This window comes from Erithacus rubecula (genome assembly GCF_903797595.1).
Source record: "Erithacus rubecula genome assembly, chromosome: 13".
In the NCBI taxonomy this organism is placed as follows: domain Eukaryota; kingdom Metazoa; phylum Chordata; class Aves; order Passeriformes; family Muscicapidae; genus Erithacus; species Erithacus rubecula.
In genome coordinates this window covers 13,577,487-13,595,469 of record NC_136665.1, presented here as the reverse complement: position 1 = coordinate 13,595,469, position 17,983 = coordinate 13,577,487, and the positions used below count along the sequence as shown (strand labels likewise).

At 41.7% G+C, this 17,983-nt stretch overlaps 1 protein-coding gene across 7 annotated transcripts in view; it reads left to right on the top strand.

Annotated features, from left to right (window-relative positions):
• Window positions 1–17,983, top strand: part of CADPS (calcium dependent secretion activator) — a 202,290-nt gene that overhangs the window by 135,052 nt on the left and 49,255 nt on the right. For 3 of the 7 annotated variants that reach the window (XM_079316647.1, XM_079316646.1, XM_079316645.1), the window contains 4 exons: window positions 1,985–2,053; window positions 2,918–2,935; window positions 11,414–11,520; window positions 16,960–17,116. In XM_079316647.1, coding sequence (XP_079172773.1) covers window positions 1,985–2,053; window positions 2,918–2,935; window positions 11,414–11,520; window positions 16,960–17,116 — 351 coding nt within the window. The remainder of the gene's footprint in view (window positions 1–1,984; window positions 2,054–2,917; window positions 2,936–11,413; window positions 11,521–16,959; window positions 17,117–17,983) is intronic. The other 4 variants (XM_079316651.1, XM_079316650.1, XM_079316648.1 and 1 more) reach the window with 2 other exon arrangements.

The window sequence follows — 17,983 nt, the reverse complement described above, 5'->3', positions numbered from 1 at the left end:
ATTTCTAGCCAATTTAAAATGTCTTTTTTTCTGGGTGTGTTTCATTGTCTTTGCAGTTTGCATTGCAGTCATTGATCAGTGATCCCATACTTGCATCGGATTTCTTTCTTGTCACTCTGAATCTGGCAAAGCTGATATTTTTGACCTTTTAAGTTATGGGAGAATAATAACCAGTGACCAGAGACACATGTAGCCATCAAAAAGACATTTTAAAGTTTGCTGGAGGATATGTGTTACTGAAGCTCTATGATTCAGTCATTCTTTATATGTTACCAGTTTATGTTGGTACCCTGTTGGCTGCTATTCCCAACTTGAAACTCCCACCCAACTTTTTCCAAGTTCCCAGTTACTTAAACCTGTGTGTTCCAGATGAATGGTATGTTCTGCTCTAGACTCTGGGTTTCTGTCATGTGTGATGTGAAGCTTTCCCACAGCCAAGATTATTGTTGTATGCCTATAGGACAATATTGAGAGGAGAAAAAAAAAAAAAACAAAACCCAAACTAAAACTCCCTCTGATTTGTTCTTAGTTCTTGTTTACATGAAAAATTGGGTTGTTATTATATGGCAAATTGTCCAGGTTCTGTACATGACATGTCCTCTCTTTTTCCATTTTTTTTCTGTCTAATGATGCAAATTGTGTACCAGTGGTAATGAATTCATTGTTATGCATCCAGTGAGAAACACTTAAGAATTGGGCACTAAAAGGATGTTTATCAACTCTTGACTTGGTAATGAGTGACAAAAATAGAGAAGGAACGAAGGTTTCATAAGCACTGTATTATCAGGCAATTTATCAAAGTACTCAACTTCAGAGGATACTTTAATTGGTGTATTCTGTAAAATGCAATGTTTAAATATACTTGACAAGGATGGAGAAGGACTGAGAATCAAAAACAGCTTTTCTGTTGTTGGATGCTTCTACCCAGGGCTGGCTCCCTTAGGTTCTCTGTATAAATATCACTAACTCGTTGGTAAGATTTGCTCTCTTCTTTCAGATAAATCTATGCAAAAACAAACTTTATGATCTGTAAGTAAAAATGCATTCATTTCCAAAGTAGAACAGTTAGTGTGTACTTTTCCTTTTGTGCCTCAATTCTTCTTGGTTGTGTTAATTATCTGCCCTCTCTTTTTGCACTGTGACTTTTTAGGTCTGGGAATACTTTGAAGCAACAAACCTATTTTTTTTCCAGCTGCCTTTTCAGAGAAATAGTTCATTCCACACTATCTGCTCTCTTCTGCTTTTCTCCTCCTTTATCTGTGATTGGCCACAGCCACTTTTTGATGCTATTTCTACAAAAGTGGTTGTAACACCAATTTCCAAGCATGCTGGGATTGTTAATTTGAACAACCCAACATCCGCCAGCTGCATGCATCAGGTTTTCTCTCATGAGCATAGTCCACTGTGTATTCAAATACTTCCTTAGAAGGGCAAATGACAAGTTTACCTTGGTGAGACGTGTTCCTATTCACTGGACATGGCTTTGAAATTTTACTTTTGAATGACATTTGAATAGCCACATGTTTAAGGCACTTTTGTCAAAAATGCAGAAGCAAATCAGTGGCAGCAGTGCTTGAGGCTATGCTTATGAAGAAATACCTGTGAAAGCCTTAGATACTGAAGGCTGAAATCCTTAGTATCTCGGAGCCTTAAACCAATGAAATTCTATTTCCCTCTATTCATGATGTTTTGATCATTATATTCTTGCAAACAGTTCAGAGCAAACCTCTAGAGTCATGGTCACAGCCTCTCTTGTGACTCATGGGCATGCTGAATGGTTAATCCAGTCAATCTCAAATTTTAAACCTCCTTTTTCTTTTTTTTTTTCCTTTTTTTTTGATTTTTCTTCTTTTTATCCTGTGTGTATCCCAAAATACTCTGTGGCTTTCCTTTTAACCTGATATGAAGTTTTCCTCTGACCTATAGCCTGTAACCTCTTTACCTCTGACCTAAGCCTCTTGCATGCCCAAATCCTCTTTTATAGGGAAAAAGAGAGAAATGTATGAGCATCCTGTCTTCTGCTTGGCCTCTCAAGTGATGGATTTAACCATTCGTGAGTACCTACCACCCTCCTCTCCATGCTGTCCTCACTTTCTCTGTTCTCATTACCTCAAGAAATCCAGATCCAAACCAACTCACTCTCCTTGCTTCAAGTCTTTTAGCATTGGCTTGTCTGTTGCTTCTGTCTGTGAAACCCAGTGTGAGAAGTCCAGTCACTTTCTATCAGCCTAAACCAGGTTAGACAATTAACCCATCTGTTTGTGACAAACTCAGACTGTCTAAGTTTTTTCAGTTCTTCTTAATGTCCGTGACCTGAATGCATTTTTACTTTGCTTCTGTGTAACCCCAGTTTGTAAAGTGCTTGTCACTGGTACACAATCAAAAGGTAGCAGCTACATTGTGGAGAAGTGAGCTAGAGGTCAGATAAAGGACACTTGGAAAAAGCCATCCCTTTGCCTGCGTATCAAATCTTTACCCAGTCCTGTGTATAAGATGGTGTAAGGCTGTCCTTTCTCTGTACATCAGATCTTAATGTCTCCTGTCTGTTAGCTCTCAGCAAAAGGATGCACTCTACTTGCTCTCCTCCTTGATTTTTTTACTCACTCCTTTGCACCGAGCTCTGGAGGGGACACCCCGACCCTGCTGTCACTCGGAGACCCCCTCTGTGTCCTCAGAGCTCTCCCTCTCTGGTTTTCTATTTGTGCAGCGTTTCCTCTCACCTCCACCAGTGAAAGGAGCTTCCTTTGGTAACCCCACGCTCGGGGGGCGGGGGGCGAGACGGGGCGACTTTTCTTTTTTTCAATTGTCATATATCACGCATAACTGGGGGGCTGTGCGGTCCACTTGCTCATTAATCCTGCATATCTGTTCTTGTTTCTCTCTTTTCTCTCCTTGTTGCTTTCTCTCTTTCATATAGAGAATCAAAAGGATGCAGGTGAACAATTGTATATGCATTATAAATTGTTAGGACTGTTGAGTTATATTTATTTTGTTTTCTATTTTCATAGCTCCTTAAGATATGTACTCCTTCAGGCTGAAAATGGAGATGCATTGATACTTAAGGAGTTAATTTGTGCTGTCTACATAATCTCCTTTTCCTCCTTTCATAGAATAGAGTGTAGATTAAAAATACCCTGTAGAGATGTAGTGCCTTCTTAGGAGACAGTTGTAGAGAAGAATCTAGTCTTTGTAAAGAGAAGGTTTCTTGTTTTTTCAAAAGAACTGCAGCTCATTTTGGGTGAAAAAATGTTGGTGACTTGGCCATTAATTTTCCACACCTAACAAGCACATTTATAAGTAAACTAACGTTCATTTTTGGTTTTCATACCTTCTGTTTTCTGCCCTGATGGGAGGACTGGGTTTTTCTTTATTTCCTTATTTCTATTTATTTGTTAATGTGTAACAAACAATCTGGTGGGACAGAAGTCTTGTTTGTCTCTTGTTTATAACCTGTGGTGACATGTAATGAGGCAAGGGCTCAGCTCAAGTGCACATCTCTGCAGAAGGGATGGTGGAGCTCTGCAGCCCCTCTTCTCATTTCTGTTGTATCCCAGAGTCCTAGTTCTAAAGTCTTTGAAACCTGAACTGTTCATTTCTTTTTGTGAGTAGATTGTTCTGTTTTGTGGGGAATAAAGAAAGGATCCAGTTGATTTCAGCTCTGTTTGCACAGGGAAATTGTGTTAGAAGAGGCCAGGCCAGGTTCTAGCTTCCCCAGACCTCCTCAGCTCAAATTTGGCCCATAATCTATTTGCATCATAGTAAAATGAAGTGTAAATAACAATCAATATTTAAAAAAAGAAGAATAATTTTTCCTTACATCTATGAAAGGTGCAAATAAACAAAAGTAAATAGAATAATCCCAATCATTACCATTAACTGTAACAATTAGAGTCAGCACAGGCTGTTTTGCATTAATCATAATAACTGCATGGAGCATCGTGCTTGCTGCAAGAACCTGCCAGGTGCCTGCAGTTCAGAAAATCAGAAAGACATTCCTATGGCCCAGCTTGTTTAAAAATAACCTGCATCCTCCCAATGCTTGGAGCAAGTGAAAGGGCACAGGGACTTGTGACTCCACTGCTTTATGTCTACAAATGTCCCTTTGTTTAAAACAAAAAATTTTCAGGCAAGGTCAGCAGAACTCACTTGAAACTGGTTCCTCAGATTAAGCAGAGTCAAAAGTGGCTGGGGTTTGGCCTGACTTTTTTTTATTTTGCCAGAAGCAAGAATAAAAATAAGATGCTGAAAACAGCTTCTTAAAGACACAAGTGTTACCCTTTGGTTCTCCTTTCTCCTGAGAAGTGTGTAGTCTCTTGCCTTTAAAATATTGAAATAGAACATCAAATAGGGAACTATGCTAAAAGAATTAAAAATAAATTACTTTAATTATTAATCAAAGCTACTAACAGTAAGAATAATAATTATAACCTTGTAATAAATGTTTGCTTATTTATGTAAGTCAGGAATAATTAATTATTTTAGGAAATAATAACTTCTCCATCCCTGTTTACAGTGATCCCATGAACACAAGTGCACCTTGCACTGCTGGAGTTGGGTACAGGCAGCTTCAGAGGTGTTGCCAGCCAAGGCAGTAGTTGTCAGTTTGACAATTTGTGTTTGGTATAAGACTGTGGGGAAGTTTCAGTTTTCAGACTGAGTAATTCTCATATTGCAGTTTGGGTTTGGTCTCTATAGGGAGAGGTTTCTCCTGGCAGTGCTGAGTTGGTGCACAGAGGTGAGCAGTGAAGGAGGCATGGGGATGGAGACAGGTCTCACCTCAGTGCTTGGTGCCAGGATGTGGGTGGCAGAGCACTGGGATGTCCCATGGAAAGTAGCTGGAGAGCAGAGGGACCCAAGGCAAATCACCTACTCTATTTTGGGCTATCCAGAAATCCCAGGTTTTGCTTGTCCAGCAGCCACTCCATCCCCTGTGCAGGGAGGGAGTCTCCCAAGGCACCACATGTCACACATTGGGAGCTCTGTGCACATATCTAAAACTCAGCTGAGGAGATCAGCTGCCTGTCACCTGTCCAGGTCCAAGGCAAGGAGAGGTCCTGTGTGATCTGTCAGCCCAACCCCTGCTGGGAAATCACTCCAGCACTTGTGATAAACCACAAAGCTTAAAAAGCTGTATCCTGTATCCATGTGTGCTGAAATGCTGCTTTATTTGTTTCATTCCTCAAAGTGGCATTTGGCTGTGTTTAACAAAGAATTGTTATGTAGCTTTCAAGATTTCTTCTTGACCTTTCAAAGGCAGTGTCTAAAGCAGTGTAAAGTGATTGCAAGAGTTCAGAAATCCAGAGATCTGTGTTCTGACGTTATCTTTCTACAAGTCTCCCACCAACTGTGGGAGCAACTTGCTGCCTGGGGCATGAGATACAATTCAGATAGGCACAAATTCTTCACTAGGCTCAATAATCGTTAGAAAATCAGGAGAGCAGTTCTCTCCTAGTATGTTGAGGTTTTGAGGTGAATTGGCATCTCCTTCCGAGTTTAAAAAAAATACATTTCTATAATTTTTTTCTTTCCTTTTCCTTTTTTTCTCTCTCTTATTTTGAGAGGAAAAAGCACCATCACTGAAATCCTTCCAGATACACACAAATTCATTTCGGTGTAATAAGAGGCTGCCCTGCCTTGTCCTTGGGCTAAGTCCATTATGCTTTATAGCTGTCTTGAGAACAGCAGCTTTTTGTATTGTTTTGATGATTGGCTCATAAATGAATGCACACATAACACTTGGATACTAAAGCCTTTGGCAAGGGTCATATATTTTTAATTATTACAAAGAAATCATTTCATCAGTGGCTACGCTTCTAAAAATGTGAGGCATAATAATAATCTTCTCCTATTGCAAGTGTAATTCTTAATGTTGCTGATGTCTTAGTAACCCATATAGAAGAAATCATTCTGTCGAGGGAGAAATACATAGTTTGAAAATTTTTCCATCTGTAAAGAGTCATGCACTATGAATTATGTGCAATATCTTTACCCAGAGTAGCACAGTTTGATCAATATACCTGCTATTGCAGGTTGAAGCTCATTGCGAGCATAAATTCAGATTTTTCCAAGTAATTTGAGCTTCTGCAAGTACTTTATGTGCCAGTATCATGCAGAAGCGTAATAGAAGTTTGTCCAAGAAAGCACTTTGTCAGGCAGTAAGAAGCTGCTCCTGGCTCTGATTTCAGTAGTAAAGGTGTTTAAATCTTATTTGTCTGACACACATGAGGAGCAAGTATAAGAGAATTTCTGATGCTAAACTGCCTGCAGCAAGGGATCAGAGAGGAAAAGAAGAAGGGGAAAGAAGAAAAGCCAAAGTGAAACAAAACCTGCTGCACGCTGCAGCTGATCACTAGCAAGCGCCATAAAACCCATCCAGCCTCACACATCTCCCTCGCTCTCAGCAGGAGCTGAGCCACCCCTGAAAGGGACCTTACATGCCATCTCTGACACCTGGACCCAGAGAAGTACATGGACTCTATGGCCTCATAGTGCATGGCTGTCACAACCCCATTTCTATTTCAATTTGCAGAGGAAATTAATCCCTTTCCTTAGCCAGACCGTAATCTTCTAAATTTTCTTGCAATAAAGAGATAGCAAAGAAAAGCATGAGTTGGGGCTCATGGATGTTCAGAGCCCCCAGGAACAGAGAGAACTCTTCCCCTCCTTCAGCTCCAGGTGGTTCTGCAGCCATCATGCAAGCGCCTTGAATTTGGGTCTGAAAAACTGAAATGTGCGAAAAGAGCTGAGTATTTGTGCAGATCGGGCCAGATCAGAATTACATCAAGAGTTTGTTGCTTAGCCTGCTCCAGTGCCTTGTGGGAGCTTGTTTCCACGAGCGGGTGGTGGTGGGGGGATGCCAGGAGCAGGGTAAGGTGCTGGAGGGGTCTCTCAGAGCCCCCCCAGAGAAGTGAGAGCCACCCCGGGGCACTGTGCTGACAACTGCACAGCGGGAGCCTCCTCCAAGCTGTTCTGTACGCGCTGCACTAGCGACTCGTGAAGATGCTGCTGCATCTCTTGCCTTCTCCTCCTCCTCCTTCTCTATTAATGACTTTTCCCTAGGACAGAAAACACTTGTGCTAATCAGGCCCGTCCAACACTCTGGAATCTGGATGTCTGTGAAGTCTAACAGCTATTTTTGGATGGGTGGCTGTTAAGGGCTATTTTTGGATGGGTAGCTGTTAGGGGCAGGGGCTGGACTCCACATTTAAGGATGCTTGGGGGCTGCAGTGCTGAGGTGTGCAATGGGGTGCAACTCAGATTCCTTTCCCCTTGGCTTTGGCACTCTTAGGAAGAGCTCTCTGTATTTGGGACCCCCAACTTTTCCACCCAACAGACTCCCCTGGGTGGCGAGGGGTTCCCACCCTGTGGTTGTCAGACATGGGTGGGAGGAGATGTGCAATTCCCTCTCCCCACCATCCCTTTCCATCCAGAGACCTTGGCACAAGCTGCTCTTCATAGTGATGGGCAGTAAAATATTCTTCCTAAATCTGCATGTCAAGCTCAGGAGAAATCAGTGCTTATGTTTTAGAGTAGAGTGAAAGTCATTAGGCCAATTCCCAAAAAGCAATTATTTTTGTCACTTGAGGCTGAGAGGTTTGTTTCTGGGGCCAAAGTCACCCTTGGTAAACATTGAACAAAGGTCAGGATTACTCCAGAGATGAATGAATAGATTTGCTTTTCCTGTTGTAAGAAAACAAGGAAAAGAAAGAAAGCCAATAGCTTGAATCTGAGAGTCTGAATTAATCACTACACAGCTTAAAAGACTAAAAATGTGTGTGTGTGCGTGTGCATGTGCACACGTGTGCATTGTGTGTGTTTTTATGTATGTCTGTGTATCTATCCCTGTGTATGGAGAGGGGCACCAACCTAACTCACTCTTTAATGGTTTACTCGAATATTCTTTATTATACTTTGATAAGTGTTATAGTTCTGTGAGAAATAAAGCAATCAGAAATCTCCTTTGCACAAGCCAAGTGATTTTTTTTCCCCCGCTGGAAAATGCAAGCAAAATGGCAAGGACTTTTGGCAATAGAATGTCCAGATAAATATGCCAGATTCCTTGCAAATGACATGATTAAAAATAGTCACAATGCTGCTAAAAACTGTTATTAAAAGGAATAGAAACTATTGTGTTAATATATTCACAGCATATAATTTATTCTCTGGGTGTATGTAAAAGGAAAGGCTATTTTCTTTGAATTTTTCCTATGCTGATATTGTAAACTATATGACAGATGGGTCAAGTCCTGATTGCAGTATTCTAACATTTGGAATAGCAAGTAACATATTTGATAGAGCTGGCAAGTTTTTATATATGATTCAACCCAGAATATAAAAGCCACTAGAATTCCAAGTTGAAAATAATTAAATGAGCTGGAAACGATCAGGAACCACACATTTTTAAGTGACAGATTTTTTTACATGTTTAAATTGCACAAGAATATTTTATAGCTCCCTTTAACCAACAGTGACGTTTAATTCTAAAATGTGTAATTGATATTTGCAAAGCAATTAATTCCTATGGCTCATTATTCTATTGCTAAACGTGCCTAAGCATTGGGGAGCTGACTTCAAGTCGTGTTTTTTAGTTCACCTTTTCTGAATTCCAGAGTTTTAACTGAATTAACCCATCTCAGTCTCCTCGTGTGAGTGCACAAAGTGCCGTTTCATACTTGCCTTGAATTTTTGGCTTTCTGATTGCACGGTGCTGTAGGATGTTCAGATCTGCCGACTTCTAGAATACGTGTTGTCAAACGGTGTCATTACCGTGTAGTACCCCAAATACCGATAAGCAAAAACCCAGCAGCTTATTCCATTTGTATTTGATCATTTCTGCTTATGTTCCTTTTGAAATTTCCATCTTTTTGTCACTGTTTATGAAGTCATTTGTCTCTTTACTTTTGGCGTCTCTCTCTCTCCGTCATGCACAACCAGCCCGTCCGCCCAAGCCTAAGCCGCCGGCTGGGCCACCATCATCTCCTCAAACGCAGACTAACATGATAGATCATATGCTCAAAGGCATGGCCAAACAGCCGCCAAGTACTGTAATAGTCTTCCTTTCTTTTATTCAGTGCTTTTCTAGTCTAGCAGCCGCTCGTGTAGCAGTAGAAAGCTAGTCCTCATATGCAGCTTTATACAAAACACCTAGTGCGACGTGGTAGGTTTTAGAGATTTAGAGGTAGCATTTATTTCAAAATGTCCACATTTTTTTGTCTAGCAATGTCTGACATATGCAACATTTTCAAATATCAACGTCAGCACAAAATAACATTGTTGTTGCATAACATTTTGCATGGAAATTATAAATATGTATGAGCTTTACATGATGTTGGATGAAATGTTTGATAAGTATATCGTATACGTTTCATGTAACTGTCAGTGCTCCAGCTATCTTAGCAGAATATTCTGATGTATAGTAACTTAACCAGGGAAATATTTAAAATAAGAAGGAAAAAAATTAAGATTGACATCTGCTGGCTGCCAAAGTTATATAAGCATCAATATTTTCTTTAAAGACAGCATCTTTGAGCAGTTGTTCTTATTAACACTTTTGTCTTTTAGTTATATTTGAGAGCAGATCAATGTTGCAAATGAGAATGGGCCTGATGCTGCACTGATCAATGGAAAAGCTTCCCCTTGGCTTTGGAGGTGCAGAAACAACCAGATCTTACTGAGGGAGCTGTCTTTGAGCTGTTTTTGCAAAAGGAAGTGGTTTCTACTTCTTGTAGCCATCGAGGTTTTGGATAGTATACAAACAAAGACTGAGGAGTTAACCAGGAGCTCTCCAATTTCAGTATTTGCTAAGTAAATTATATTAAAGGGAGCCTTGATTTTTTTTTTATTGTTTCCAGTGATACAAGAAACAGCAGCAAAACTGGAGAAGAGGCACCCAAAATTCTTATCTGTGCCATAAACCAGTAAAACTGTGGAGTTCATTTGCATGGTGCTTTACCATGCCTCAGCCAAGCTGAGCCCTACAGTGCCAGACTCCAGCTTGCTGAGCTCCTCCAGAAACCAGCCACATTTGGGACTGTCCTGAAACACAGAGCTTTCCTTTTCATGGGAACTGTGTAACCTGTAAACAGCTATTCAGGGAAAACTGGGGACTGGCAAGACTTTGAGGGGAAGATGAAGTCCTGGAAGCCCCCTGAGCCTTCAGCAAGGAGGGATTTCTCCCTGGGTGACCCAGTCAAGCAGAACAAGCCACCTTGTGCTACCTCGAATTTCTGTCCCACCAGTAAACAAGACCAAAACACTAGGAAAAAACCAGGGTGGAGGGAGATCCCTGTCATTACCTGGCCTGTTGGCATATGGATCTCAAGGGGCAGGTCTCCCACTCCACTCCTGCTCCCAACAACCATCACAGGGAGAGCTGGCACACCCCAGGGCAGTGAGCTGCTCTTTGATGCCATGGAGAGGCCAGAATACTTTTGGATGCAGAGGTGTGAACTGGCTGTGTAGTGAAATGCCCCTCTTTGCCCTTGTCACTCAGGAGAGCTGGGGCTGGGTCCTGGGTGTGGACCAGAGAGATGTCTGTGGTCAGCTCTGCAGAAGCTGTTGTTCAGGGACATTGTGATTATTTTCTTTTCCTCTATGTTATTTCTAGCTAAATGCTCTAAATGTTCTGTATTGTTAGCACCTCATATTTTTAATGTGTTATTAATAATATAAATTACTTGAAAGAATATAATTTAATTATTTTTTAGAGTTTTCAGAAAACACTACAGGATACACTCAACATAGGTAAACACCAAGCTCCAGGATTTAAACTCTTTGGTTTGTTTTGCAGGGTTTTTGTTGTAAAGTTGCATTTCTTTTCCTATAGAAATCTTACCTATGAGCGTGCGATTTACACTTTTCACTTTCTCCAGCATGCATAACTCCTGACCCTTGTGGAGTTAAATCCTGGAGCAAGACAGACCTGCAAGTTTTGCTTTTAGTAGCAGGTGACATTTAAATTGCTCGAATCTGACAATTTATTAAAAGTGCAGACAGATTTGTTTGAATTAATCTTTAAAGAATTTTTAAATAATATAGACATGATTCCTATAATAGCACCATCTACGTCGAAGGATACATATTGTTCATACATTAGTGGCCAGATGCTGTCTTTAGGGAATGTGATGTTCTTACTTGAGCTAATAAAGTACCACCATAAAGCAAACCAACTCTGACAGTATTGTGAAATTTGGAGCTGGAGCACTGTATTTTCATAGTATAATAACGAATGTGGCTTTCTGGTTTGCTCAGTACTAATTATATAAGCATTTAACATATGCATGAAAAGATCTTTAAAGCTGCAGAATATTACGGTTTGGTTTGTTGGTTTTTTTTTTTTTAACCTCTAAAATAACTTACTGTTCATCTAGCTTTTCACCTTGCCTTCCTTTTAACTTGAGTTCTTGTACTACAGAGAATGTAGGCCGGTTAGTCACACCAGCTAAAAAGTTAGAAGATACAATACGTCTGGCAGAGTTGGTAATTGAAGTCCTACAGCAAAACGAAGAGCACCATGCAGAGGTGAGCAGCGTCCCCGGCGAGGCCGTGTCTCCCCAGGTCTTCTGCAGGATCCAGTGGGAGCTTTGTATGTTTGTGTGATGTCTTCCCAGCTGGTGCTGGGTTATCTTTTTTAAAAGCTGAAAGCTCAAGTACGATGAAGGCAAGGTAGACTGCAGGAGGAATGCGTTTTCAGAGGGGAGGGAGGGCTGAAGGGTGAATTAATTGAGTTGTGCTCTCCTCGATGTCAGTCTGCAGCCTTGCTGACAGTGCCAGCAGGAGCCGAATCTGCCCAAAATATTCACCACCAACTACCTGCAGGAGCAAGCCTGTCCACTTTCCAGAAAGGTTGTATTTCCAAATCATGACCTGTGTGTGTGCCTCCAGCCAGCATGAGCAAGGTCCCTGCCACAGCTACCGCTCCTGCTGTCCGGAGGGGAGCAAGGAAAACTGCAGCAAGACAGAACAATTCTCCTTTCTGCCCCTTTCTGAGAATTCAGGTTGTTTCCAGGGTCTCCCTGGGCCCCTCCAGTTCGTGATTAACTCACCTGGTGTCCTGTTGGCCTCTTCTGCCTTGGTTTATTGGGAATACCTCAATTACTAGTCACAGGGGTTAGGGTGGACTATGCACTGCTACTCATTGTCTGGGTTATCTAAGTCTAATACAAGCACCCTTAACTCTTTGAAGCACCTTAATGGACCAATTAGTGTTTTAAAACCACTGAAACTGTGTCATAGTCAAATATACATCAGAATTGTGAGGCTTGATCCTGGAAACAGGCAGCTGGTATGGCTGGCTGTAGTCCTGCTCTCAGCATGCCAGGACATTTCTGCCTGAGCAGGTGATGTTGCATACCCATGTAAGTATTTGCAGGATTGAGCCCTGAGTTCTCTGTAAGTCTGGTGCTCTTGAATTCATATTGAAAAGTTAAAAATCTTAAAATTCAGAGTGAACAGTTATTGTTTATGACTGTAGGTATTGTTGCACTCTCACTATTTTCTCTTTTCCTTCCCATTGATATATATATAGATATACTCACAATATTTTGCATTAAGAGCATTTGCTAAGTAATTTCACAATCACCTAAAAATCATTCCAGCGTGTATTAAATATGCAGTATAGTTTTACTTATTGATAATACGCAGCAATCCACAAAACCCAACTAATGCCTGATTGCATATTTAAATTTCCTCCCTGTTTTTCTACTGTTCATTCAATCTTGGATGATCCTGGCAGGGGAAAGAGGTATGTGACTAAACCGAATGACACGAGTCACTCCTGTCATATTCCGTGCATGCCCTCTCAGTGCCATGTTTCCTACTGGGATTTTACCCTGGTTGCCCTCGCTTCCGTAACTTTGACCGAGGAATGTAACAGCAACTTTGGGTCGGCTGCTTGCAGAGCTGGTGGCCTGACACAGGAGGGTAAATGTGGCATAGCACTCCAGTCCATGCATGCAGCAATGGGTATATTTTACGAGCGCTGCAGTTACATCCCAACACAACCCTACCTGCCTGGACTCGCTCCTCAGCCTGTTGTTACCTGTTGTTTGCATTCACCCAACCTCTAGTACACTGTGGTGGAGATGGACTAAGTACTACACGAGTGCCTAGAATGGTAGTGGTCTTCCTCTGGTTTTGTCTGTATGTGCCTTGTACTGGATATACAGTATTTATATGTAGAGAGAGAATATATGAGGTGAAGAGTGAAATAAACCTCGTTTTTGCTAAAGCAAGGGGTGCTTGAGAGCGCTGTGCTTATGCAAAAACTGTTTTATTCCACTCCTCACCAGCACAGGCTGGATGTACAACCAGCTGGGAAGGAGTTGTTTTTTAAAGCACAGCTTATTCTGAAAAGACGAGGCAGTTGCAGGACCAGTCACACTCAGCCAGCCACGCTGCCAAGATCCTCACATGAGGAGGAAGGCTCAGAACTGTTCTCCAGCATCTTTTGTGTCACAAGGTTTTGATTAGAGACAGAAGGTTAATGCCAACACAGATAGGAGGCATCCCAGCCCCTTGTTCTGAACGGTGACTTGGAAGGATGAAATCCATCTCTCTCCAGAAGCCCAGCACACTGTTGGTGCATTTTTGAATCCCTGTCCTGAGGGTGGCTGTGGCATTTCAGCAGTGCACAGGCAGTTGGCCAGCTCTCTGCACACTTTGAATTGCCACTAGGGAAGAGAGAGAAGAGGCTGGCTGGTTTATCTCTGATTTTTATTATGTGTTATAGCTGCAGTATTCTGTCACAGTGCAGTGAGCATTGCTGAGGTGTAACACTTTTTTCCCCTCCCCGTATAATTCCAAGTGGCTTTTTTTTAATATGTTGTCACTCACCTGGAGAAGGCTTGACCTATGAGGTGTGATTTTTTGGTCTACTTCAGGTTTTCAGCAGAAAATTAAGTTGCACTGCTTAGGGAAGAAATGCCTTACTTTACTGAAAAACAATAGTTTTTGCAATTAACACATTCCCCTTCTTTCCCATGTGGACATCCAGGCAGACTCCTTAATGAGAGTGTAGAAAATAATACTCAGAGCATGTTCAAAAATCATTACAAGAGGAGTATTGTGTCTAGTCAGTTGGGTTTCTTACCCATAAGAAGGAAGCAACCCAGCACAGGCAGAAACAGCACTGTGTCTGTAACCTGGGAGAGGGAGGTCTCTGTCATTGTATCATCTCTCCCATCAGATATTTCCTAGTTCCCTTTCCCTTCTTCTGGATGATTTATGCCAAATGCCAGAGACAATGCCATTCACCTGTTTTTAAACTTGTGTTTTCTCTCTCTATGTATACATATGTGTATATGTATATATGTATCTTAACTCCTTGAGGTCATACATATATACATGTGTATCCATGTGTAAAATATACAACAATAGGTGTGTTTGGCTAGAAAGCACACTTTTCCTGCCTTTACATTATTATTTAAGCAAAGCAGGTAAGTAGATGGTAAATAAATGAAATGTTACCATCTTGAAGAAGGTTTTCTAAGTATGGTGTTACCAATCCTGCTTACAGAAATTAGGGAGGAGGTTGAGGATGCTGACATAAGTTAGAGAATTATGGGGTTAAAATTTGACTTTTCAAGCATAAGTAAAACTGTTATTGGTTTGGGCATTTTTTTTTCCACCAATGATCACATGCTTTTCTTTTTTTTTTAAATAGCTCTTTTTTTCCCCTTTCCATGGAAGCAGGTTCTTATTGCAAGACTCTACTCTGAAGTGTTTATGTTGGGATTTGTTACAGGAGACATTCTTTGGCCTCCCCTCTTTTCCCTTCCCCCCAAATGCCGGTTGCCATCAGCCCTCCATGCCCACAGACCTGTCGGGTGGGTGCCAGCAGGGCAGGCTCTGGGCAGGCAGAGGCACAGCCAGGGATCCCACATCAGAGCAAGGATAGCCCCCACAGCCTCCCTGAAAACCAGTCAGGAATTGCTGACATAAGGGGATCCTGCACAGCCCCACTGCTCAGCAGTGCTCCTTTCCCTCCCACCTTTGTGAGCAGGTTGGAGCAGGAATCAGGGGCACACCTCTGTCCTGATGGTTTTGGTTCCTCTGTGGTCTCTCCGTGATTTGATGCCTCCCAGCATGGCACTGACCAGCATTCAGCCTGGCTGGACACCAGCACCAAATGTGGAGAAGAGCTGAAGAGCACTGTCCCATGTCTCAGCCCCACACAGGCTCCCTCACCTTGGTTTTGGCTTTTCCAGAGTGATGACTCTGCAGGGCCACTGTCACCACTGCCACTGCACCCCTGAGCATCTCCAAGCAGAGGTGCTGCAGCAGAGCTGGGCAGCTTCCTCCATAGGCCTGAAGCTGAGGACAGTTTGCAGACAAAGGACTCTGCTGCAGCCACCTGCTCCCCATGCCATGAGCACTGGGACACTCACTGGTGTTGCCACTTCAGGCAGACACTGAAGCTGTACAGCTCACCTCACCCACATCTTCACCCCCATTACAGTGCAGGCCCAATAATAAGATTAGTTTGGGGGTTATGTGGTTATTTTGGTTATTTTACATCTTGGATGTGCTCTGGGAAGAGAATGTCTAGTACAATGCCCAATCTATTCATGCCTTCACTTTAATTTTATATCAGTTCATGGAATAATTGCAGGACAATGTCAGTCTCCTTTTTATTTTAAATGATTGAAGAGGTGGAAATAGATCCAAGGACATCCTGCCAGTATCACTGGCAGCTGAGTAGTTGAGCCAAAACAGGAAGAATTATGGCAGTAACCTGTTTTGGGGATGCTGTTCCCTCTCCATGACCAAGTGAATTGTGCTGTGCACATCAGTGCATTTCTTCATCAGTGAATCAAAACTGAACCCTGAGAGAGTGAAGGCCCATTCTGCTTATTCATGTCTGCTAAAACCTGCAAAACATGCCCCTCCTTGACTGGCAATTCCTCTTCAAACTTATTCCTCCATTCCCAATCTCTTCCGTTTCATCTCCGCCCTTGTGCCTAAGCTAGAGGTTTCTTTTCCTTGCCAAGTGCTGCAAAGCTGTTCCTTAGCTCCTTCAAGTCACTGAGTAATTTCCTACCCCTTCAAAAGGACAGCACATGGTCCTATGGACAGCTCTTCTCATATTGCATGTTCCCAGCCAGAAGTGACTACTGGACATGCATGCATGCATTTGCAGCATTCACATCTGAGCCATGTATGATGTGAATGTCACCTCAGAGAGCCCGCACAGCAAATTTTAAGGACCCATGTGCATGAGTTACCTCACTGATATTTTTTGGTTTTCAAGTTTAGACTTATGTTTTACCTGCCTCTTTGAAAATATAGGCTTGCTGTAGATATTTTTTTTTACCTTGGCATGTTGATAGTAGAGCTTTATAATGGGTTCCTAATCAGTAGCATCATGAAGGTGGTAGTGTGTTAGCTAACCATGTAAAATGAACAGTGCTGTAATAACTTTTACTGGTGATGTTTGAAATATCTTTAAAACAGAGTGTGAATGATTTAGGACAGATTTTAGTGTCTCAGGGTTCTAGTTTTTCAAGACAAATGCAAGTACTGAATCTAAGTAGACTTTAAGCTGTTGAAAAACATGTCAGAAAAACTGCAAGAACAGTGAAGAAACTCCCAAATTTCTGTACTTTAGAAATAAGAATTAGTTGATTTTTTCCTGGTAATTAGCATCGTTAATGATGAATGAAGTTATTTATTGTAAATTGAACAGATGAAACCTTCTCTGCCACGTTCCAGCTGCGTGCCTTTACAGTGGAGCTCTGATGAGATCCTTGACAAGAAACCTTTGTGTTAGAGCAGCACCTAAGTCTGTGATTAGCACTGCCCATGCAGGCTAGTGCTGCAAAGCACTGTTCTCTTTACAATAAAGGTAGTTTCTATGAGATGAATTTTTTTTTTTTTTTAAGATATTTGGCCTAACATCTTTCCCTGTGTTTTATTAAAACTAATACACATTTTTATTATCTTTTTCTACCAACTCCAAAGGCCTTTGCTTGGTGGTCAGACCTAATGGTTGAGCACGCGGAGACCTTCCTGTCGCTGTTTGCTGTGGATATGGATGCAGCCTTAGAGGTGCAGCCCCCAGACACCTGGGACAGCTTCCCACTCTTCCAGCTCATAAACGATTCCCTCCGTAGTGACTGTATGTATTTTGTATCCTGATCATTTCATTTTCAGTGGGCAGCTTAGGTTACTGATAATGCTTTCAGCCTCTCCTTACTGCACAGAGAACTGAGATGGGTAGAGACTTGAAGATTTACAAACTCATTCAGCATCAACTTGATTTTATTCTGTTGCCACTAGAAAAAAAAGCACACCCCTTAAATCACCACAGGCAAAGGGGGGAAGTTGAAGTTTTATTTTGCTTCCTCTTCTCAAGTCTCTTGGTAATGGCTGCCTGATAAGCAGGGAATTTGGTACTTTATATGTCATTGTTATTAAATGTGTGTATTGTTTTATATGGGTGTACTGCATTTATTTAGCATTGAGTAAACTGCTTTAAGATCTTATTGAAGGGAGGAAAATATTTAAGTAAATGAAATCAGGAGTAGTTCAGAAGAATAGTGCTTTGTGAAATAAGACAATTCTCCGAAGCACTTGGGCCCATGCTATCAAAACCCATGTGAGAATTTGGCACTTTACTGGGTAGTCCAACCCTCCCTGGGGAGCTGGTGACAAAATTGGCATTGCCTTAGCTAGCTCCTAGACCAGGACCCCAGCTAGCTTTCTAAGACTACGTGAAAAAAGCCAGGGACTCATCCTCAGAAAGTTCCAGCATCATGGTACTGAGCAACCAAAGCAGAAATTATTCTCCCACCTGCTAAAGCCATTATATTTGCCATGCTGTGTTTCTTACACTGGTTTTATTCACAGGATGTGATAATGTATTTGTAAGTTTGACATTAATGTCGAAAGGAAAAGAAGTTTCATTGTCTGCTTATTTGTTTGGAGTAAGAAGTCATTCCTGCTGTCTGTGTCATGAACTCCAGCTCCTGTTATGTTCTTGAAG